The following is a 23,526-nucleotide window of genomic DNA, read 5'->3' on the forward strand; positions in this document are numbered from 1 at the left end:
CTTTTGACATAATTACTGTGCGTTCTTAATCATTTAATGAACAAATCTAACAATTAAAAGTCGTTTGTAATTAAAGGAAATAATTACCACCAGATTTTCTTCCGATCCGAATTCTCAAATTGTTGACATAACGACATAAAGTGATCATTGACTATCTATTTTTAATTGATTACGCCCGTACTAACTACATCTCCAAAGTTTGAATTTTCATCAATTTTCCCAAATAATAATAAAAAAAAACTTACACCGTTATAATTGTTGTAATATTGATCATTGTTTTAAATAAAGAAAAAACCTATATGTACCTGATATTTACAAATTAATATATAAAAAATCTATAGCAATAGTCAACATGATTTACCATTACCCTTTTAAAAATTGCTCTGCTTTGGCAATTTTCTAGTTAGCTGATGTTTTGAACTTGAACTCGTCGATAGTTCCTAGGTAATGGAAAAAAACAAAAAAGAATCAGCAAATGAGGAAAAAGCATGTGTTTCTGAGTAGATTTTGGAAGCTTTCCCACCCCTGAAACTAACTAATTTTGTCTTTTTAAGTAAAACTCACTTAACAAAACGTACATGTGACTAATTGCACAAAGCATACGAGTTTAAATTAGTAGTTATCTACTAATATAAAAACTCCTTCTCTTTTCCTCATATGAATGATCAAAAACACTTTTTGGTAAGTCTTTCAGTTCAGTTCTAACAATTCATTCATTTAAGTTTTATACAAACTTGCAAGCTGCATTTCTTCAATTTAATTTCTCACTTCAAGAATGTTTGTAATAAATATTTGTGCAAGGCTCATACGTGCTCCCATGGTTCTACTTTTGTGACGTCCAAATCTTTTTTCGGGTTTACTTGGTAATTTCGACACCTATATTGGTGAAAAATATAAATATTTAGTGAAATAATTCAGATGAGTGCAAGGTGACCTTAATGGTCATTGATGATGGTGGTATTGATCATATAGCATCAACAATAGGATTTGATTAGTAATGATTAAATTGAATTGGGTCCCAATTGAATCATGGTGGTGGTCTCAGAGATTTTTTTATAAAAGTGAAAAGTCTTTTTTCCATCTGTTCGTGGATACTTATGTGAAAGATGAAAAATATCCAATGAACTAATTCAAACCGTGTCAGCTGGCCTTGGTGGTCTTAGAAGTAAATAGTATTGCGATTTCTTTTTATCTATACCTAAATCTCGAAAGTTCATTGATATATGTGCTAGTGAAAGATGACAAGTACCTAACTAAAGTTGGACAGAGTGACCTTAGAAATCGCAGTTCCTTTATGTACATTTCTAATTTTCTAATTGCTTTTTCTATTTTGTAAGTACTAGGTCTACAATTAACAAGTGTTATAGGTCTCATATAATGGGACTAGTTAAGTGATCAAGGATTCACGGTTTAGAAAATTAGGAATTGACTTGCTCTTGAACTAATCTTGTAGTTAAAAAGAAAAAGAAAAAGAAAAAGAAAACATACATAAAAAAAAATCTATTTTGTTCGAACGCTCCAAGGATGTTATCGTATCCATATTGAGTTCTTTATTAATATTTAATTTTTGAAGAATGCGACTCATAGCCAACCATATTTCTATAGTATTCGACCAACCTAACTTTTAAATTACATTGGTGGCGTATTGATTAATGGGTGGGGGAACAAAGATAATTTTATAGAACATGGAAGTAATGATTTTTAAGATGGAGTAACCGTTGAGTTCTTAGTCATTTAACGAACAAATATAACACTTAAAAGTCAGTAGGAATTAAAGAAAACAACAATAATTAGATTTTCTTCAATTTCAGATCCTCAAATCATTGACTGAATGACATAAAGGATCACTAACATAACGACACAAATACCATTCAACATAATAACGACATAAAGTAATCACTGACATGATAACCACATAAAATTATCGTTACACAAATAATCGTTGACATAATAACGACATAAAGTGATCGTTGACACTATAACGACACAAAATGATCGTTGACACTATATCGACAAAAATGACCCTTGACATAATTAATGTGAGTTCCTAATCACTTAACGAACAAATCTAACCATTAAAAGTCGTAAGTAATTAAAGGAAACATTAACAACCAGATGTTCTTCCGCTCCAAATTCTCTAATTGTTGACATAGTGACATAAAATAATCGTTGACTATGTATTTTTAATTAATTACGCTCACACTACCTACATCTCCAAAGTTTGAATTTTAATCAATTTTTCCAACAAAAAAAAACTTACACAGTTATAATTGTCTGTAATATTGATCATCATTTTAAATAAAGAAAAAATATATATGTACATGGTATTTACATCAAATTAATATATAAACAAAATGTAACATTAATCAGCATGCTTTATCATTACCCTTTTACAAAAATTCTCTACTTTGGCGATTTTTTATCAGCCAATGTTTTGAACTTGAGCTCGTCGATAGTTCCTAAGAAATGAAAAAAACAAAAAAGAATCAAAGAATGATTACTGAGTAGCTTTTGGAAGCTTCCTCACCCCGTGAAACCAACTAAATTTGTCTCTCTTAAGTAAAACTCACTTAATGCAACATACTTGTGACCAATTGCACAAAAAATGTGAGTATAAAATTTGTAGTTATCGAGTATAAGTGAGTATAAAATAATCTGCTTCTCCTTAACATTTTCATGTTTCTACTTTCTATGAGTATAATTATCATTCATATGCAGATTTTGAATCTCTAAGTAATAAGCTCGTTGTTGCAAGTTTCAATTGAAGAAAAAAGTACATTCTAGTAAGTAATCTTGCTTATGCACCATCTATTTTAGTATATGATTAATTATCTGAATTTTGAACCTTTGTCCAAAAACATTCTTCTTCCTGTCTTGGATTGTTTTTGAGACCGCTTATTATCAGTTTCAATATTTATACACGTAACTACTTACTTATTTATAAAATCAGCTTCAACACCTAATACTGTTTTTCGATACGTGTTGATTATCAGCTACTTTTAATCAACGCCAAAGTTTTGAAAGGGGAAAAAAGAGATTTCATTTTTACTTGATTGACTTGATTGAAATTTTTGTTTTTTCAGAAGATGTCTTCATCAAAAGAAGTAACATACAATTTGGATAGCCAAAAAGGCAGCGAATTAGTGACACCCATCAACAATGAAGAATTTCAAGAAGAAGACTTTTGGGGTTGTAATAATGACAATAGTAATACTAATATTGTTAATGAAAAAAATCAACTCAGTTCCAAGTTCATCATCACAAGTACTAAAGATACAAGAAGGCTAATTCCTTCAGCAGCCAAGATTATCCCAAAGTCAAAAAACAAGAATCCAGTACAAGATTTAAAGATTGTTCATCACTCTGCTTGAAAAAAATACCTGATTGGTCAAAGATATATGGGACAAGTTTTAAGAAAGAAATTGGTAATTTTGGAAGTGATGATGAAGAAGAAATTGAAGAGAATGTGATGCCTCCACATGAATGGCTTGCTAAAAGTCTTAGGAGAAGACAAATTTTTGCTTTTTCAATGTGTGAAGGTGTTGGAAGAACTTTAAAAGGGAGAGATCTATGCAGGATGAGAAATACTGTTTTAACTTTAACTGGATTGCTTGAATAACATTCCGATTATCATTAATGATTATAGGAGGGTGTTTGAAAAAATGTTGAATTGGTCTAGTATGAATCATGGTGGTGCTTGCATTTGGAGAAGACGAAGATGGAGATTGTACATATCTAGAGGGTTCTCTTGAATTTTGTTTTTGGATTTTTTGTCGTTTCAGATTTCTTGTATCTGTGCTGTAATGAACTTAATTAGAAAGTAATAAATAAAAGCCATTAAGCCTTTTAGTAGTTGCTTAATTTAAAAAAAAAAAGAAAAGAAGGAATCATGGTGGTAGTCCTGAAATTTTATTATTATTTTAAGCAAAAAGTTATGTGTACGTGAATTTTGAAAGTTCGTTGATACCTATATTAATGAAGGATGGTAAGTATCAAGTGAAATAATTGAGGTTGTGCAAGCTGGTGTCGGAAGAGTATCATTAAGTTGGTGTTTGAGAAAGTTGATTTGGGTTCCAATTGAATCATGGTAGTTGTCTCAGATATCTTCATTTTTTCTTTAGATAAGAAGCTATGCGATTTCTTTTTATTTGTACGTGAATCTTGAAAGTTCATCGACACCCATATTGTTGAAAAATATAAATATTTAGTGAAATAATTCGGATGAGTGCAAGGTGACCTTGATGGTCGTAAATGATGGTGGTATTGATCATACTAGTTTCTCGATACGTGTGTTGCACGTGTATACCATGTCATGTAAACGATGTAATTCACAGATATTTACAATAATATTTATAATATTAAATCAAAGCTTTAAGTGAATTATTATACCGAAAAGAATAACGTACAAGGTTCTGGGAACGATCATTGTTGATCATCATATGGTGACTTAATTGTTTGTCAAGGTCAAGATGATTGCATATCATCTGAACCTACAAGAATAACACTCAAAGTTTAACCAGGTATATATAGTTTTTTGCCTCTTCAACTAATATTCTAGGCTTAAAAACATCTTTATGTCTTTAATTTTTGTATGGTCACTCAACCTCTTTGAATTACTAATATTCTTTCACCTAGTGAGATGAATTTTTTTTTAGCTTGTTAATAAGGACACAATATTTTCATTTTACTTCAGTTCCCATTTTGATTGAACCTGAGATGGTTAAGATTGATAATAATAATAATAATAATAATAATAATAATAATAATAATAATAATAATAATAATAATAATAATAATAATAATAATAATAATAATAATAATAATAATAATAATAATAATAATAATAATAATAATAATAATAATAATAATAATAATAATAATAATAATAATAATAATAATAATAATAATAATAATAATAATAATAATAATAATAATAATAATAATAATAATAATAATAATAATAATAATAATAATAATAATAATAATAATAATAATAATAATAATAATAATAATAATAATAATAATAATAATAATAATAATAATAATAATAATAATAATAATAATAATAATAATAATAATAATAATAATAATAATAATAATAATAATAATAATAATAATAATAATAATAATAATAATAATAATAATAATAATAATAATAATAATAATAATAATAATAGTTACTACTTTCTATATTATGATTAACATTCTTGTTTGAAATAGACAATAAGTTAAAATAATTTCAAAAAAGATTAACAACTTGTGTTAGCCGTAGATATTATTATTTTAGTTAGTATATTGCAATAATTCTAATTAGTAAAAAGCAGAAGCATAACCAATTGTATAATCCGGTTATCCAAATAATCTGTTAGAAGAGTATAAAATAAATTTATACTGATTACAATATTAATTTGTGTGGAAAGGAATAATATTTTCATATTAAAGTTCGTCTAATCAAACAACCAAATTTGAAAGCTAGCTCACTCCAATCAAACACAAATCTTTGCAAATATCGTTTAACTTAAATTAACCAGTAACTTCAGTATACAGTAAAGCCCCACTAATCACCATATACAGAATGTAGATTTTTTTAATTTTTTTTTGGTAAATATACCGACATGCATTGCCTATTGATCCTTTTTTATTAATAATAAAAAATGGAAAGAATCCAACAGAAAAGTAAATACATAATGTTCAAAATTTGAGCTAGCTAAAATGAGAAAAATCTTCCAAATGTATCAACTTCTGTGCTGGCTTGCTTCCAGATCTGCACCTTTGCTGTACTGATTTTTGTCCTTGTTGTTGGTCCAGGATAGAATATAATAGAAAAAAACATCAACAATTATCCAAGTCATCTCCTGAGTGAATGTTGAATAAAGGAACAAATTTGTTTAAAAATATAGTGTAAAGCATTTCATGTCAAAATTATACATTGAGTGATATGTATTAGTAAAGATTTAAAAAATTAAAAGAGTAGAAACATAATGGTAGTTATAGACAGATATTAACGTGGAGTATAATTAGTGCAACAAAGATGAAACAAAGACCACACTTTAGTTAGTTGGTTCAGGCATCCAATCCGTCCAATTAACTATGTAATAAGAGCAATCAGTAAAGAATTCAAATTAAAGTGACTGATATTGGGATGTAAGTTAAGTACTAAAAACTGATAAATACAATTTCTTCCTTCACCTTAGTTGTACAATACTAAACAAGTAGGTAAATTTCATCGCTCATTATCCAGCTTGGAAGTTATTACACAAAAATCACGTTTCTATATATGTCACAAAAAAGTCAACCACCTTTAAAATTTATAATGCAAACTTACTTTACTACTTTTATCACATAAAAGTCATACAACTTTAAAGTTTATCACACAAAAATTACTTTTTCTTTAACTTTTATCACATAAAAGTCATCCAACTTTAAAATTTATCACACAAAATTCTTTTATTTTTTTATAAAAATTATCTAACTTTGGCATCTAAGTTAACTAAAAAGTAAATTTCACCTAAATTTATATTTTGTAACGGAATTATGACATGTCACTCCAGTAAGAAAAGTAAACATAAATTTTAATGTCTCTATTAAAATTATTACAAAAAGAATCAAAATATGGAAAGTAAATGTAATATTATACTACAACAAAGATTAGTGTTATGAAGTAAAACATTGAGGGAGGTTTCTAAAATTATCCCAAATGTAATTAACTTATTTGGTGTGTGATATCATATTTTCGATACAAATTATAAAAATTCAAATGAAATTTACTTTTCAATTAACTTGGCCAAATTAAAGTTGAATGACTTTTACTCCAAAGTTGAATGACTTTACAGTTTACTATATAGTTGATGAAAAATAAAAAAAAAAAACTTTTGTGTGATAAATTGTAAAGTTTGATGACGTTTATGTGATATTTGTGTGATAAACTTTAAAGTTGGATGACTTTATGTAGAAAAAACGAAAAGTAATTTTTTGTTATAAACTCCAAATTAAAGTTGGATGACCACGATATAATTTACCCGTAAACATGCTCCTACGTTAAATTTACCTAAACTGAGTTCTATGCATGTTCAGGTACTTCGGTCTTCACATCTCTTCACCTATATTCTTCTCAATTCATGTTTAAATTGATTTAATGTTACACACACTATGATTTTTTAGATTTGGTTCTGAAAAGTATAATATGTAGATAATCAGAAAAGGGAATAAAGATAGTTAACTAATAAATTAAACGACAAACACGAGAAAAAGAAAAGATAGAACCCGCAACCTAAATCGCAACAATTCTCGTGCAATTAATTCTACAGCTTAACTTTCTTCCCTCTGCAAGTCATTAACAATCAATTTGTATACCAAATAAAAGGGAAAAAAGGAAGGACAAAAATAATAAATCAATAGACCTACATACCGACCAAAATATTTATGTTGTCATACCAATTTCCCACAAACATGATAGAAGAGTTTTCAAGAGTTCAACGATTTTTTTTTGTTTTTGTTTTGGTATTCGTTAATGGCTCTGGTTGAGAATATCTTGTGAATACTTTATGGGGGACTCTCAATGGAGAGAATCATATTTTGCTAAATGGTTAAGAAAATAGCATTGTATTTGAATGGTTGTGTCTGTTGAGGAAGAAGTACGAAGGCTGGCTTTGGGATATTAGTAGGCGTTAGTTTTTAAAAATAAACAAATTAGTATTTAGGTTTAAAAGAAGGGTATTTAGGTAATTTAACTTTTTAGTTTTGGAGTTCATGCTTTTAATATAGTATGTATATATATATATATAGCATCAATAATCGGATTTGATTAGTTATGAAAAAGTTGAATTGAGTCCCAATTGAATCATGGTGGTGGTCTCAGAGATTTTTTTTTTTAAAAGTAAAAAGTATTTTTTTAACTGTTTGTGGATACTTATGTGAAAGATGACAAACATCCAATGAACTAATTCACACCGTGTCAGCTGGCCTTGGTGGTCTTAGAAGTAAAAAGTAGTGCGATTCCTTTTCATCTATACCTGAATCTCGAAAGTTCATTGATATCTGTGCTAGTGAAAGATGACAAGTACCTAACTAAAGTTAGACAGAGTGGCCTTAGAAATCGCAGTTCCTTTAAGTACTAGTCTACAATTAACAAATGTTATAGGATCTCATATAATGGGACAAGTTGAGTGATCAAGGATTCACGATTTAGAAACTTAGGAATGGGTTTGCTCTTTGTGAACTAACCTTGTAGTTAAAAAGAACCAGAAAAAGAAAAAGAAAACAAACATAAAAAGAAATCTATTTTGTTCGAACCCTCCTAGGATGTTATCGTATCCATATTGATTTCTTTATTAATATTTAATTTTTTAAGAATGCGACTCATAGCCGACCATATTTTTGATGTATTCGAACAACCTAGCTTTTAAATTACATTGGTGGTGTATTGATTAATGGGTGCGAGAACAAAGATCATTTTATAGAATATGAAAGTAATGATTTTTAAGATGGAGTAACCGTTAAGTTCTTAGTCATTTAACGAACAAATCTAACAGTTAAAAGTAATTAGCAGTTAAAGAGAACAAAATTTCTTCCATTTGCATTCTCAAATCATTGAAATAACTCCATAAAGGATCGTTAATATAACGATACGAATAATCGTTGATATTATAATGACATAATGTGATCACTGGCATTATAACGATATAAAATGATTGCTGACATAACAACACAAATAATTGTTGACATTATAAAAATGAAATGATCGTTGACATTATTATGACAAAAAAAAATGACCGTTAACATAGTTACTGTGAATTCTTAATCACTTAACGAACAAATCTAACAGTTAAAAGTCTTTAGTAATTAAAGGACACAATAACAACCAGATTTTCTCCCGCTCCGAATTCATAAATTGTTGACATAACGACATAAAATGATCATTGACTATCTATTTTTAATTGATTACGCCTGTATAAACTACATCTCCACACTTTCAATTTTAAGTCAATTTTCCCTTTATATAAAAAAAACCTTACAAAAAATTGTTCTGCTTGGGCGATTTTGTAGTCAGCCTATGTTTTGAACTTGAACTTGTTGATAGTTCTTAGGTAATGAAAAACAAAAAGGAATCATGACGAAAATTACGTGTGTTCTTTGAGTAACTTTGGAAGCTTTCCCACCCCCGAAACCAACTGATTTTGTCTAAGTAAACGTGTAACTAATTGCACAAATCATGTTTACTTTAAAAAGTTCTTTACGTTTCCACATTTCCCCAATTTTAACATATATAGTCAAACCTCTCTATAATGGCAGCGTTTGTCCGAAAATTCATGACTGCTATAGTGAGGTGTTGTTATGTATGTATACTGACATTTGATGTTTAGATCTCATTTACTGTTACAAAAATACGCAAACAATTTTTTTTCTGTATTTTTTATGTTATAAACGAAAATAATATACTTGTTAATTTTAAAATCTCAATTGATTTTCATACGTCATTAATTAAAAATTGAAAAGATTAATAAATTTCTAATAAATTCGTAACTAGTTGTACCCTACCGATAAAGAATTAAAATTTAAGGAACGTATGCATTGAAAATTAATTGAGAATTTAAATAATTCAAGTTTGACATAAGAATTCTACAATTGTAGGATGTTTCGTAAATTCCAGCCTCTTAGTGATAAACGCTTGAATAGACAAAGAATTTTGTCCAAACTTTTAGCAAAAGGTAATTTAATAGCTTTCACTTAAAGGTTGTCTAAGAGTTTAACAGTTGACTCTTTCTCACCCCAAAATATTACACAATATTTGAGTATGACTATTGTAGAGAAGTAATTTTACAAAGAGTGTACCGCTATAATGAATGTCTTTATTCTGTTACAATGTAGAATCGTTGTATAGAGAAGTAAAATATAACATGAAAAATCGATTCCGGAGAAAATCAAGCCATTATACTGAAATGCTGCTATAACGAATGACAATTATAGAGAGGTTTGACTATAGTGCATTTTGTAAATAGCTAATTAATTATACCTTAAGATGTTGTGAATGGTAATTCTTGTGACTGTTGCATCCTCAAACTAATTACAGTAATTAAGAGTTCATTTGGTTTGGTATTGGTTTGCTAATAAGTATTTAAGTGTTGAAACTGATTTTTTGAAGTATAGAAAGAGAGCGTGCCAAAGGAAAAAAAGAGAGAGGAAAATAACCAGTTAGTTTAATTAACAAATTTATATGCATTCAAGAGTGTGGCTTAGTGATTAATAATGATTACCCTCTACCCACATTATATAGGGTTAAATGGGAAAAGTTGCAGAAACAAGTATCCTGTATTTTTTTCCCTATTCTTTCTCTTTTTTGTCCTTATTTTTTATATAGCTTCCAAAAGACAGGTTGGATTATATGAGTTTAAAATTAGTAGCTATCAGGTGTAGGTGAGTATTTTGTATTTATTAGAGGTGATATTCATGAGAGGAAAGGCACATCGCAAAAGAGCAAGAGTGCTACTCATTTAAAAACTCCTTCTTTTTACTACATATGATGATCAAAGACATTTTTTGGTAGGTCTTTTAGTTCACTTCTAGCAATTCATTCATTGAAGTTTTATACAACCTTGCAAACTGCATTTCTTCAATTTGATTTCTCACTTCAAGAATATTTATAAAAAATATTGTTGTAGGGGTCATAAGTTCTCCCATGGTTCTACTTTTTTGACATCCAAATCTTTTCCGGTTTACTCAGTAATTTTCAGACCCTTCTGAAGCTGTAACCGTTTAATAGTTTTTTATTTATTTATAAATTTGAGCTGCATTTCATGAAAAAACATTGTACTTGATAGGTAGACTAGATTTTCTTTTTAGTGTCAGCTTGATTTGCTTGTTATCGGTAGAATCTTTGTTATAGAGAAGTAAAATATAACATGAAGAATCGGTTTCGGAGAAAATCAGGCCGTTATAGTGAAATGCTATTATAACGAATGACTATATATGAGAAATGATTTCACAACCTTTTTCGTAATTCATACATCTTTTTTTCAAATCTGTTTGGCCGTCTCAAAAGAATTTGCAAATGCTTCATATAACAAGGCGTGCAGACCGCTCATTTTTCAACATCGAAAGGGAATTTTATTACTTTGGGGCTAATTTTGGATTTTTAAATCAATTAACCAAGATTCTTTTTTACAAGCATGCGTATCGAAGCTCATCTGCTCATTCTCTTTAAGATAAAAAAATGTAATCTAATATTTTGCTTAAGTTCAAATAATTTCTATCTTTATTTCAACCAAGAATCAAGTATTTCCATAGTCATTTAAATACATTTATGTATATCTTATATGCCTATTTAATTGAGCTTTAATATTAATCCAAGTCCGGTTGGTTAACCGTTCTAATACGGATCATTTAGGGTGCTTAACACCTTTTCTTTAGGATTATTTGAACCCTTACCCTATAATCTCTAACGTTAGTGGACCTTACGGATTTAATATTAAGTAATTGATAGGTGTCCTAATTCACCTCTAAATTAATTAGGTGGCGATTCCTTAAGTTAGTTAATTTATGAATCATCAATATAGTTAAAAAGAGGTACAACACTAACTACATCTCCAAACTTTCAATTTTAATTCAATTTTCTTACACAGTCATATTTGTCCGTAATATTGATTATCATTATAAATAAAGAAAAATCTACATATACTTGATATTTACATCAAATTAATATATAAAAACACTGTAGCGTTAATCAACATGTTTTACCATTACCCTTTAAAAAATCACTTTGCTTTGGCAATTTTATAGTCAGCCAATGCTTTGAACTTGAACTCATCGATAGTTCCCCGGTAATGAAAAAACAAAAAGGAATCAGCAAATTAGGGGGAAAAACGTGTGTTTCTGAGTAACTTTTGGAAGCTTTCCCACCCGTGAAACCAACTAATTTTGTCTTTCAAAGTAAAATTCACTTAATGCAACGTACGTGTCACTAATTGCACAAATCATGTGAGTTTAAAATTAGTACTTATATGGTGTAGGTGAGTTATTTGTATTTATTAGAGGGGATGTTCATGAGAGGAAAAGCACGTAGCAAAAGAACAAAAGTGCTACTAATTTTAAAAAAAACTCTCTCTCTCTCTTAATTTTCGTCATATGATGAATGATAAAAGACACTTTAATGATCAAAGACACTTTTTGGTAAGTCTTTCAGTTCGGTCGAGCAATTCATTTATACAAGTTTTATACAAACTTGCAAGTTGAATTTCTTCAATTTGATTTCTCACTTCAAAAGAATGTTTGTGAAAAAATATTCTTGCAGGGGTCATACGTGCTCCCATGATTCTAATTTTCTGACGTCCAAATCGTTTTCAAGTTTACTCGGTAATTTTCAGACTTTTATGAAGCTATAGCCTTTCTATAGATTTTTTTTTTTTTTTTAATTTGAACTGCATTTCATGGAACAACATTGTACTTGATAGGTAGCCCATATTTTCTTATTAGTGCGAGCTTGATTTGCTTGACTTACACACACATAAAAACGAATGTTTTTCTTTTTCTGTAGCTAAACAATAAAAATCCTCTGCTAAAAGTGAGGTATTAACAAAAGATTATGTTAGCTATGGACTATTTAGCAATTCTCATCAAATGCTTGAAGATGTTAAAATAGTGTGACGAGAATAGATTCTAGAAAAAGATTTTCAGTTTTAGTCTTCTATTATTTATTTTTATTGAATTGTTTTAATCTTCCTGAAAATGTTAGAGCAAAGCCCAATTAAAAATGAAGTAAATTATTAATTGTGTCATAAAAACCCTTATGGCCACGCACTTATCGTCTCCTAGATGAACATGTGCATGTAAAAAATCTTACAATATAGTGGAGGCAGTCACTTAATATAGATAGATTTGAAATCTGATTCAAATCACATAGAGCACTACTACTGTAAAATTTGCATGCAATGTTAGACTATTGTATTGCCCTTTTGACAATCAGCAAAAAATGTATATTACAGCTTATATACTTAGTATCTTAATTAAGATTAATTACCAGTCAAATAAATAGAATTATACCATTTGCAGAAAGCCTAGAGAACGTGCTATCACGTCTTTCAGCCTAGAGAAATATCAATTATTAAACACGTTTTTTTAATTTTTGAAAGTTTGTCTATATACATAGAGTTAATTAGGGTGACTAGATTATTTTGGTGGGTGAACAAAACAATCTAGTTTCCTTTACTAGTATTATTATTATTACTCTCTTACTATTTTATTTTTTGATTTATTATGACATGTTGTTTCCTTTGCTTTGGTTATTGTATATTTGTTGTTGCTACTGTTCTTTTCTCCATTATTCTCAACATGACTGCTTCTCCGCCATGTTTTTTTTTCATACTTTATTTGATATGCTTTACTTGAGCCGAGAGTTTACCGGAAACAACATATTCATAAGGTAGGGGTAAGACTGCATATACACCACCCTTCCGCCTCACTTATGGAATTCCAGTGAGTATGTTGTTGTTGCAGATGCAATATGCACGACGCTTCTTAGTTTGACAATCATCTGATTCTTAAGATATAATATTCTTATTCTACGTTTTTTTTTTTTTTTGTTTAATATATTGAAAAATATTAGAGATGGAAATACAAATTCGGTAGGTGACTTGTTTCGATCACATCATCAGTATTTTCTTTATTTAGAAAAGAGTGAGAATGAATAAAATACAATGAAGCCTGTTATTTAAGACATCTCTGGGAGGTCTTTCTCTCTTCTCTTAATTGCTTACACATTTTTGTCTCTCTGCTGAGAGGATTTTAAAGTACGAAAAAAATTCTTTTCATAATTTCGAAAGTTTTTATAAAGTAATTTGCTTCCCCTGACTTTTTCATCTGTTTCTACTTTCTATGAGTATAATTATCATTCATATGTAGATTTTGAATCTCTAAGCAATAAGCTCGTGTTGCAAGTTTCAATTGAAGAAAAAAGTACATTCTGGTAAGTAATCTTGCTTATGCACCATTTATTTTAGTGTATGATTAATTATTAATTACCTGAATTCTGAACCTTTGTCCAAAAACATTTTTCTTCCTATCTTGGATTGATTTTGAGACCGCTTATTATCAGTTTTAGCATTTCTACACGTAACTACTTAATTATTTGTGAAATCAGCTACAACACCTAATAATGTTTTTCGATACTTTATGCTTATCAACTACTTTTAATCAGCGTCAAAGTTTTGAAAGTAAAAATTTAAAAAAAAAAAAAAAAAAGAGATTCCATTTTACTTGGTTGACTTTATTGAAATTTGTGTTTTCCAGAAGATGGCTTCATCAAACGAAGTATCATACAATTTGTTTAGCCAAAAAGCCATTGGACTAGTGACACCCATCAACAGTGAAGAATTTCAAGAAGAAGACATTTGGGGTTGTACTACTACTACTACTACTAATAATATTGTTAATGAAAAAGTTCAGCTCAGTTCCAAGTTCATCATCACAAGTATTAAAGATCCGAGAAGGCTAATTCCCACAACAATCAAGATGATCCCAAAGTCAAAAAATAAGAATTCAGTACAAGATTTCAACATTGTTCATCACTCTGCCCCAATAAATATACATGATTGGTCAAAGATTTATGGTACAGGTGTAAAGAAGGAAATTGGTAACTTTGTGACAAATAATAGTAATTTGGGAAGTGATGATGAAGAAGAAGTTGAAGAAAATGTGATGCCTCCACATGAATGGCTTGCCAAAAGGCTTGGGAGAAGGCAAATTTCTTCTTTTTCTGTGTGTGAAGGTGTTGGAAGAACTTTGAAAGGGAGAGATCTAACCAGAGTAAGAGATATTGTTTTAACAAAAACTGGATTTCTGGAATAATGTGCATGGATTTCTGGAATAATGTGCAAAATATCATCAATGATCATTGGAGGGTCTTTGAAATATGTTGAATTGGGTCCAATGTGAATCAAGATGGTGGTCTTGGAAATTTTGTTATTTTTTTCTTTAAACAAAAATTTATGTGGTTTCTTTTTATCCGTACATGAATCTTGAAAGTTCGTCGACATCTGTATTGATGAAAATATCAAGTGAAATAATCGAGGTCGTGCCAGCTGGTATTGGAAGAGCATCATATGAAGTTATGTGATTTCTTTCCATTTGTATGTGAATCTTAAAAGTTCATCGATACTTATATTGGTGAAAAGTGTAAATATTTAGTGAAATAATTAGACGAGCACAAAGTGACCTTGGCGGTCATAGATGGCGGTGATGATCAAAGAGCATCAACATTAGGATTTGATTAGTAATAAAAAAAGTTGAATTGGGTCCCAGTTGAATCATGGTGGTGGCCTAGAGATCTTCTTTCCTTTTAAGCAAAAAGTGTTTTTTTCATCCGTATATGAACCTTAAAAGTTCTTGAATACTTGTGTTGGTGAAAGATGGAAAATATCCAATGAAAAAATTCAGATCGTTTCAACTAGCCTTGGTGATCTTAGAACTAAAAAGTAATGTGATTTCTTTTCATCTATACGTAAATGTTAAAAATTTGTCGATATTTGTCTTTGGTGAAAGATGAAAAGTAATCACAGTTCCTTTATGCACATTTCTAATTGCTATTTCTTTTGTTTTGTTATTTTGCAAGTACTAGGTCTACAAATGTTATAGGTCTCATAAAATGGGAGTAGTTAAGTGTTCAAGGATTTACTGTTTAGAAACTTTTGGGATTGGCTTGCTCTTTGTGAGATAATCTTTAGTAGTTAAAATGATCTTAATTATATAGCTTAATTAATAATAAAGGTTAATTCTTTGTTGGATGCTTTTCCCATTAATGAACAAAGAAGGGAAAAAATACGGAAAGAAGTAATCTGATGAATGCTATGATAATAAAGGAAAGTCATTAAAAACATGAAATTTATGTCAATCACTTAACGAACAAATCTAATAGTTAAAACTCATTAATAATTTAAGGAAACAATACAACAACAACAACATATCTAGTTAAATCCCACAATGTGGGGTCTGGGAAGGATAAAGTGTACATAGACCTTACCCCTACCTCAGAAGGTAGGGAGACTGATTCCGAAAGACCCTCGGCTCAAGAGAAAACATGATGAAAAAAGGCCAGATAAGAACAAACTATTCACAGCAGTATGAAAATGAATCTAACGAAAGCAAAAACATCATGATAAAGCATTCTAAAAGAAAAGAGCAGTAGCTACCACAAATAAATAAGATAATCGAATAAACAATAGATAGTAGTAGGAATCAAAGGACAATAAACTAAAGAGCAAAACTGCGACTACTAGTACGAAGGGATAAGCGGGATTGCCTACTAGCCTTCTACCCTAATCTAAGTCCTCTATAGCCTCCTATTAGGGTCATGACCTCCGTAAGCTGGACTGCACCATGTCCTGTCTGATGACCTCTCCCCAATACTTCTTCGGCCTCCCTCTACCTCTTCTGAAACTGTCCATAGCCAACCTCTCACACCTCTGCTCCGGGGCATCTGTGTCTCTCCTCTTCATGCCCTAACCATCTTAGCCTCGCTTCACGCATCTTGTCCTCTACCGATGCCAGACCTTATCCCGGATATCTTCATTCATAATCCTATCTCTCCTAGTGTACCCATAGATCCATCACAGCATTCTCATTGCCGCAACTTTCATCTTTTGAACGTGAGAGTTCTTGACTGGCCAACCAGATTTTCTTCCCCTCCGAATTCTCAAATTGTTGACGCAATGACATAAAATGATTGTTCACTATCTATTTTTAATTGATTACGTTTGTACTAACTACATCTCCAAACTTTCAATTTTAGGTCAATTTTCCCAACAAAAAAAATTACATAGTGATATTTCTCTATAATATTGATTATCATTATAAATAAAGAAAAAATTTACATATACCTGATATTTACAGCAAATTAATATATAAAAAAGTTGTAGCATTAATTAACATGCTTTACTATTACCCTTTTAAAAAATTGCTCTGCTTTGGCCTTTTTTAGTCAGCCGATGTTTTGAACTTGAACTCCTCGATAGTTCCTAGTAGGGGTGTTCATGGGTCGGTTTGGATCTGTTTTAGGTTAAATCCAAAACCAAACCAATCTAGTCGGTTTTTAAAATTATTAAAACCAAACCAAACCAAATATAATACATATCTATCGGTTTGGTTGTAGTCGGCTTGGTTCGGTTTGGGTCAGTTTTTCGGTTTTTAAGAAAACTAACTGTATTTCTCTCTTTCATGTTTTTTTTTCTACAAATAGGAGAGAATTTTCCATCATTTTCCAACTTATAATTCGTTATTATCCTTTTATTGTGGTAGCTATAGTTTTCTTGCATTATGGAGAAAATGTCATAGGATTTATAATTTAATTAATTGAAAAGAAGTTTATAAGAAATACAAAAAATAAATCTAGGTAAATCTCATAGTTGTTTCTTTGAATATGAGTTTGAATTCATGGATTTCTTTTTAAAATGGGCTTAAGGTATAAAGTTCATTAGTATATTAGATATAAATAAAATTTTGCTAAAATGTATATAAATTATTTAAAAGTATTTATAAAATTTGTCGGTTCAGTTCGATTTTTTCTTCGGTTTACTTTTAGTAAATCCATAACCAAACCAAATACTATCGGTTTTTAAAAATTTAAAACCAAACCAAACCCAACCCAAGTAAATGTCGATTTATTTAATTGGTTTGGTTTGGTTTTCGGTTTGGATCGGGTTTTAACCAAACCATGAAACCCCTAGTTCCTAGGTAATGAAAAAAACAAAAAGGAATCAGCAAATGAGGAAAACCCGTGTGTTTTTAAGTAAATTTTGGAAGCTCTCCCACGCCCGAAACCAACTAATTTTGTCTTTTTAAGTAAACTCACTTAATGCAATGTACGCGTGACAAATTGCACAAATCATGTGAGTTTAAAATTTGTAGTTATCTGGTGTTGGTGAGTGTTTTGTATTTATAGAGGTGATGTTCATGAGAGGAAAGACACATAGCAAAAGAACAAGAGTGCTACTCATCTAAAAACTCTCTCTATTTTCCTCATATGATGAATGATCAAAGACACTTTTTGGTAAGTCTTTCAGTTCAGTTCTAGCAATTCATTCATACAAGTTTTATACAAACTTGCGAGCTACGTCACTTCAAGAATGTTTGAAAAAAAAAATTTCTCGTATATGCTTCATGGTTCTAGTTTTGACGTCTAAATTTTTTTTCGGGTTTAAAATATTCAAGCTATAACCGCTTTCTAGTTTTTTTTTTTTTAAATAAAAATAAAATTTGAACTGCATTTCATGGAACAACATTGTACTTGATAGGTAGACCAGATTTTCTTGTTGGTGCGAGCTTGATTTGCTTGATTCACACACACGCACACACATGAAAATAAGTGTTTTCTTTTTCCGTGGCTAAACAATAAAAATCCTTTGCTAATATCGAGGTATTATCATAAGATTAGGTATGCTATATATATATATATATATATTTCGTAGCAAGTTATCACCAAATGCTTGAAGATGTTAAAATAATGTGATGAGAATAGATTTGAGAAAAAGACTGCCATTTTTAGTCTTCTATCTATTTCTTTTTTTTGAATTTTTTTAATTTTCCTGAAAACGTTAGAGCAAAGCCTAATTGAAAATGGAGTAAATTATTAATTGTGTCATAAAAACCCTTATGACCATGCCAACATGTGCATATAAAATATCTTACAATATACACACACACTTAATATAGACAACGGAAAAGTGCTTAAATACCCCTTTATTCAAAAAGGCTCATAAATACCCTCCTTCCACCTTTTGGTCTAAAAATATCCTTCCATCCACCTTTTAGGTCTAAAAATACCCTTAAGGTTTGTTTTTGGCTCAAATATACCCCTCAAACTAACAAGTTAAAATTAACTCTTTTAAAAAGCCAAATGGCATTTTGTAATTGGTCAATAATAAAATTTCGTAATTTAAAAAAAAAAATCCAGATTTAAAAAAAAAATTCCAGATTTTTTTAAAAATTCCGTAATTTAAAAATTCCGTAATTGGTCAATAATAAAATTAGTAATTTAAAAAAAAATTCAGATTAAAAAAAAAATTCCAGATTTTTTAAAAATTCCGTAATTTAAAAATTCCGTAATTGGTCAAAAAAAAAAATTCCAGATTTAAAAAAATTCCAGATTTTTTTTTAAAAATTCCGTAATTTAAAAATTTAATTGGTCAAAAAAAATTCCAGATTTAAAAAAAAAATCCAGATTTTTTTAAAAATTCCGTAATTGGTCAAAAAAAAATTGGATTTTTTTAAAAAGTAAATTGGTCAATAATAAAATTCCGTGATTTAAAAAAAAATCCAGATTTTAAAAAAAAAATTGACCGGAATTTTATTATTGACCAATTACAAAATGCCATTTGGCTTTTTAAAAGAGTTAATTTTAACTTGTTAGTTTGAGGGTATATTTGAGCCAAAAACAAACCTTAAGGGTATTTTTACTAAAAAGGTGGAAGGAGGGTATTTATGAGCCTTTTTGAATAGGTTAGGGGTATTTATGAGCCTTTTCCGTATAGACAAATTTGAAAGCTGATTCAAATAACATAAAGTACTGCTACCCTAAAATTTGGATGTAATGTTGACTATTGTATTGCCACGAAGAAAAGGATATTACACCTTATATACTTAACATCTTAATTAAGATTAGTTATCAGTCAGATAAATAGATTTATGCCATTTGCAGAAAGCCTGGAGAACGTGCCATGGCGTCTTTTAGCAGAGCCTCCTGGTATGTAGAAATGAAAAATATTAAACACCTTCTTTAATTTTTTGATTTGTGAAAGTTTGTCTATATACATAGAGTTAATTAGGGTGACTAGATTATTTTGGCCAAGCGAATTAATTCAAGTCGTTATTATCAGTGCTTCATCGAAGTCACCTTGAAAATTTGGTTTTTGTATTTGTAAATTGAACAATTTTTCTAATATTAAAAGGTTAGTAGGTAATAGAGCGTTCTCTAGTTTTTTTAATTAGTATTATTATTATTACTCTTATATTATTTTATTTTTTGATTTATTATAAAATGTTGTTTCCTTTGCTTTGGTTATCGTATTATTTGTTGTTGATACTGTCCCTTTCTCTATTATTTTCAACATGACTACTTCTCCATTGTATTTCTTTTTCATAACTGATTTTATATGCTTTACTTGAGGTGAGGGTCTATCGGAAACAACATCTTCACAAGATAGGGGTAAGACTGCATACACACCACCCTCCTCACATCACTGTTGAATTCCACTAAGTATGTTGTTGTTGCATATGCAATATGTAAGATGCTTCTTAGTTTGACAATCATCTGATTCTTAAGATTTATATTCTAATTCTACGTTTTTTTTAATTTAATATATTGAAAAATATTAGAGATGGAAATACAAATTCAGTAGGTGACTTGTTCCCCAATCACATCATCAAGAAAAAAAAAAGGAGAGTGAATAAAATGCAAATGAAACCTATTATTTTACACATCTATAGGATAAAAGTGAGGTCTTTCTCTCTCCTCTTAATTGCTTACACATTTTTCAAAGCTTGATGTTTATCAACTACTTTTAATCAACGCCAACATATTTAACAGGAAAAAAAAAATCCATTTTTACTTCATTGACTTGATTGAAATTTGTGTTTTTCAGAAGGTGGCTTCATCGCCAAAAAGCCAGTGGATTAGCGACACCCATCAACAATGAAGAATTTCAAGAAGAAGACATTTGTGGTTGTAATAATAATAATAATAATATTGTTAACGAGAAAAATCAACTCCGTTCCAAGTTCATTATCAGGTACTAAAGATCCAAGAGGCTAATTCTCACAGCAGTCAAGATGATCCCAAAGTCAAAAAACAAGAATTCAGTACAAGATTCCAAGACAATTCATCACTCTGCCCTAGTAAAAATACCTGATTGGTCAAAGATTTATGGGACAAGTTTAAAGAAAGAAATTGGTAATTTTGTGACAAATAATGTTAATTTGGATGTGATGATGAAGAAGAAGTTGAAGAGAATGTGATGCCTCCACATGAATGGCTTGCTAAGAGGCTTAGGAGAAGGCAACTTTTTCTTTTTCAGCGTGTGAACGTGTTGGAAGAACTTTAAAAGGGAGAGATCTGCGCACGGTGAGGAATGATTCATATGGGACCAATTCAACCTTTTTTCAAACACCCTCCAATAATCATTGATGATAACTGGAATGTTATTCAAGAAATTCAGTTAATGTTAAAACAACATTCCTCACCCTGCGCATATCTCTCCCTTTTAAAGTTCTTCCAACACGTTCACACGCTGAAAAAGAAGAATTTGCCTTCTCCTAAGCCTTTTAGCAAGCCATTCATGTGGAGGCATCACATTCTCTTCAACTTCTTCTTCATCATCACATCCAAATTAACATTATTTGTCACAAAATCACCAATTTCTTTCTTTAAACTTGTCCCATAAATCTTTGACCAATCAGGTATTTTTACTGGGGCAAAGTGATGAACGGTCTTGGAATCTTGTACTGAATTCTTGTTTTTTGACTTTGGGATCATCTTGACTGCCGTGGGAATTAGCCTTCTTGGATCTTTAGTACCTGATAATGAACTTGGAACGGAGTTGATTTTTCTCGTTAACAATATTATTATTATTATTATTACAACCACAAATGTCTTCTTCTTGAAATTCTTCATTGTTGATGGGTGTCGCTAATTCACTGGCTTTTTGGCGATGAAGCCACCTTCCGAAAAACACAAATTTCAATCAAGTCAACGAAGTAAAAATGGATTTTTTTTCCGCTAAAAATGTTGTCGTTGCTTAAAAGTAGCTTATAAACATCAAGCTTCGAAAAATGTGTAAGCAATTAAAAGGAGAGAGAAAGACCTCACTTTTATCCTATAGATGCGTAAAATAATAGGTTTCATTTGCATTTTATTCACTCTCCTTTTTTTTTTTTTTTTTGAAAAAAAAAAAACTTGATGATGTGATAGGGGAACAAGTCACCTACTGAATTTGTATTTGCATCTCTAATATTTTTCGATATATTAAATCAGAAAAACGTAGAATTAGAATATAAATCTTAAGAATCAGATGACTGTCAAACTAAGAAGCATCTTACATATTGCACATGCAACAATAACATACTTAGTGGAAGCACCCTACTAAGATTTAAGATGTTGTTTCCAATGCACTTACCCTCACCATCAAGTAAAGCATATAAAATCAGGTATGAGAAAGAAATACAATGGAGAAGTAGTCATGTTGAAAATAACAGAGAAAGCGACAGTATCAACAACAAATAATAGGATAACCAAAGCAAAGGAAACAACATTTTATAATAAATCAAAAATAAAACGAAAAAAAGGCTCATAAATACCCCTAACCTATTCAAAAGGCTCATAAACCCTCCTTCCACCTTTTTGGTTCAAAAATACTAAGGTTTGTTTTTACAAATATACCCCTCAAACTAACAAGTTAAAATTAACTCTTTTAAAAAGCCAAATGGCATTTTGTAATTGGTCAATAATAAAATTCCGTAATTTAAAAAAAATCTGGAATTTTTTTAAATCACGGAATTTTATTATTGACCAATTACGGAATTTTTTTTTGACCAATTACGGAATTTTTAAATTACGGAATTTTTTAAAAAATCTGGAATTTTTTTTGACCAATTACGGAATTTTTAAATTACGGAATTTTTAAAAAAATCTGGAATTTTTTTTTTAAATCTGGAATTTTTTTTTAAATTACCGAATTTTATTATTGACCAATTACGGAATTTTTAAATTACGGAATTTTTAAAAAAATTTGGATTTTTTTTTTTTAAATCTGGATTTTTTTTTTAAATTACGAAAATTTATTATTGACCAATTACAAAATGCCATTTGGCTTTTTAAAAGAGTTAATTTTAACTTGTTAGTTTGAGGTATATTTGAGCCAAAAACAAACCTTAAGGGTATTTTTAGACCTAAAAGGTGGATGGAAGGATATTTTTAGACCAAAAATAAGGGTATTTATGAGCCTTTTTGAATAGGTTAGGGGTATTTATGAGCCTTTTCCGAAAATAAAATAATATAAGAGTAATAATAATAATACCGATTAAAGAAACTAGAGAACGCTTTATCACCTATTAACCTTTTAATATTAGAAAAATTGTTCAATTTACAAATACAAAAACCAAATTTTCAAGGTGACTTCGATGAAGCTCTGATAATAACGACTTGAATTAATTCGCTTGGCCAAAATAATCTAGTCACCCTAATTAACTCTATGTATATAGACAAACTTTCACAAATAAAAAAATTAAAGAAGGTGTTTAATATTTTTCATTTCTACATACCAGGAGGTTCTGCTAAAAGACGTCATGGCACGTCCTCCAGGCTTTCTGCAAATGGCATAAATCTATATCTGACTGGTAACTAATCTTAATTAAGATGTTAAGTATATAAGGTGTAATATCCTTTTTTTTTGGGTTGATTGTCAAAAGGGCAATACAATAGTCGACATTACATCCAAATTTTCGGGTAGTAGTACTATATGTTATTTGAATTAGCTTTCAAATTTGTCT

At 29.7% G+C, this 23,526-nt stretch overlaps 1 protein-coding gene and 2 long non-coding RNA genes across 6 annotated transcripts; 2 read left to right on the top strand and 1 right to left on the bottom strand.

Moving 5' to 3' along the window:
- Positions 1 to 5,618: 5,618 nt before the first annotated feature.
- LOC132054758 (uncharacterized) lies at positions 5,619 to 7,881 on the bottom strand. The gene is made up of 2 exons (XR_009414360.1): positions 7,409 to 7,881; positions 5,619 to 5,855 (listed from the first exon to the last, which is right to left on the bottom strand). It is a non-coding gene; the product is annotated as an uncharacterized LOC132054758 (long non-coding RNA).
- Positions 7,882 to 12,036: 4,155 nt separating this feature from the next.
- On the top strand, positions 12,037 to 14,843 carry LOC132053194 (protein S40-7-like). 4 transcript variants are annotated; one of them, XR_009414084.1, is made up of 4 exons: positions 12,037 to 12,165; positions 12,287 to 12,348; positions 13,894 to 13,957; positions 14,281 to 14,843. XR_009414084.1 is itself a non-coding variant. In XM_059445109.1 (3 exons), exon 3 carries the CDS (start codon positions 14,284 to 14,286, stop codon positions 14,836 to 14,838), a length of 555 nt encoding a protein of 184 aa, XP_059301092.1. In that variant the 5' UTR covers positions 12,037 to 12,165; positions 12,287 to 12,348; positions 14,281 to 14,283; the 3' UTR covers positions 14,839 to 14,843. The 4 variants fall into 4 exon arrangements, 3 of the variants coding, with proteins under 3 accessions (XP_059301092.1, XP_059301094.1, XP_059301093.1); XM_059445109.1 differs by lacking the exon at positions 13,894 to 13,957; XM_059445111.1 differs by lacking the exon at positions 13,894 to 13,957 and having other exon boundaries at positions 14,284 to 14,843.
- Positions 14,844 to 17,959: 3,116 nt separating this feature from the next.
- Positions 17,960 to 21,752, top strand: LOC132053195 (uncharacterized). Its single transcript, XR_009414085.1, has 3 exons — positions 17,960 to 18,034; positions 19,682 to 19,726; positions 20,625 to 21,752. It is a non-coding gene; the product is annotated as an uncharacterized LOC132053195 (long non-coding RNA).
- Positions 21,753 to 23,526: the final 1,774 nt, after the last annotated feature.

This window comes from Lycium ferocissimum, chromosome 4 (genome assembly GCF_029784015.1).
Source record: "Lycium ferocissimum isolate CSIRO_LF1 chromosome 4, AGI_CSIRO_Lferr_CH_V1, whole genome shotgun sequence".
NCBI classification, from domain to species: domain Eukaryota; kingdom Viridiplantae; phylum Streptophyta; class Magnoliopsida; order Solanales; family Solanaceae; genus Lycium; species Lycium ferocissimum.

Excerpts from the sequence above, each read along its gene's own strand:
- LOC132053194 (XM_059445109.1), top strand. The coding sequence starts at position 14,284 with ATGGCTTCATCAAACGAAGTATCATACAATTTGTTTAGCCAAAAAGCC.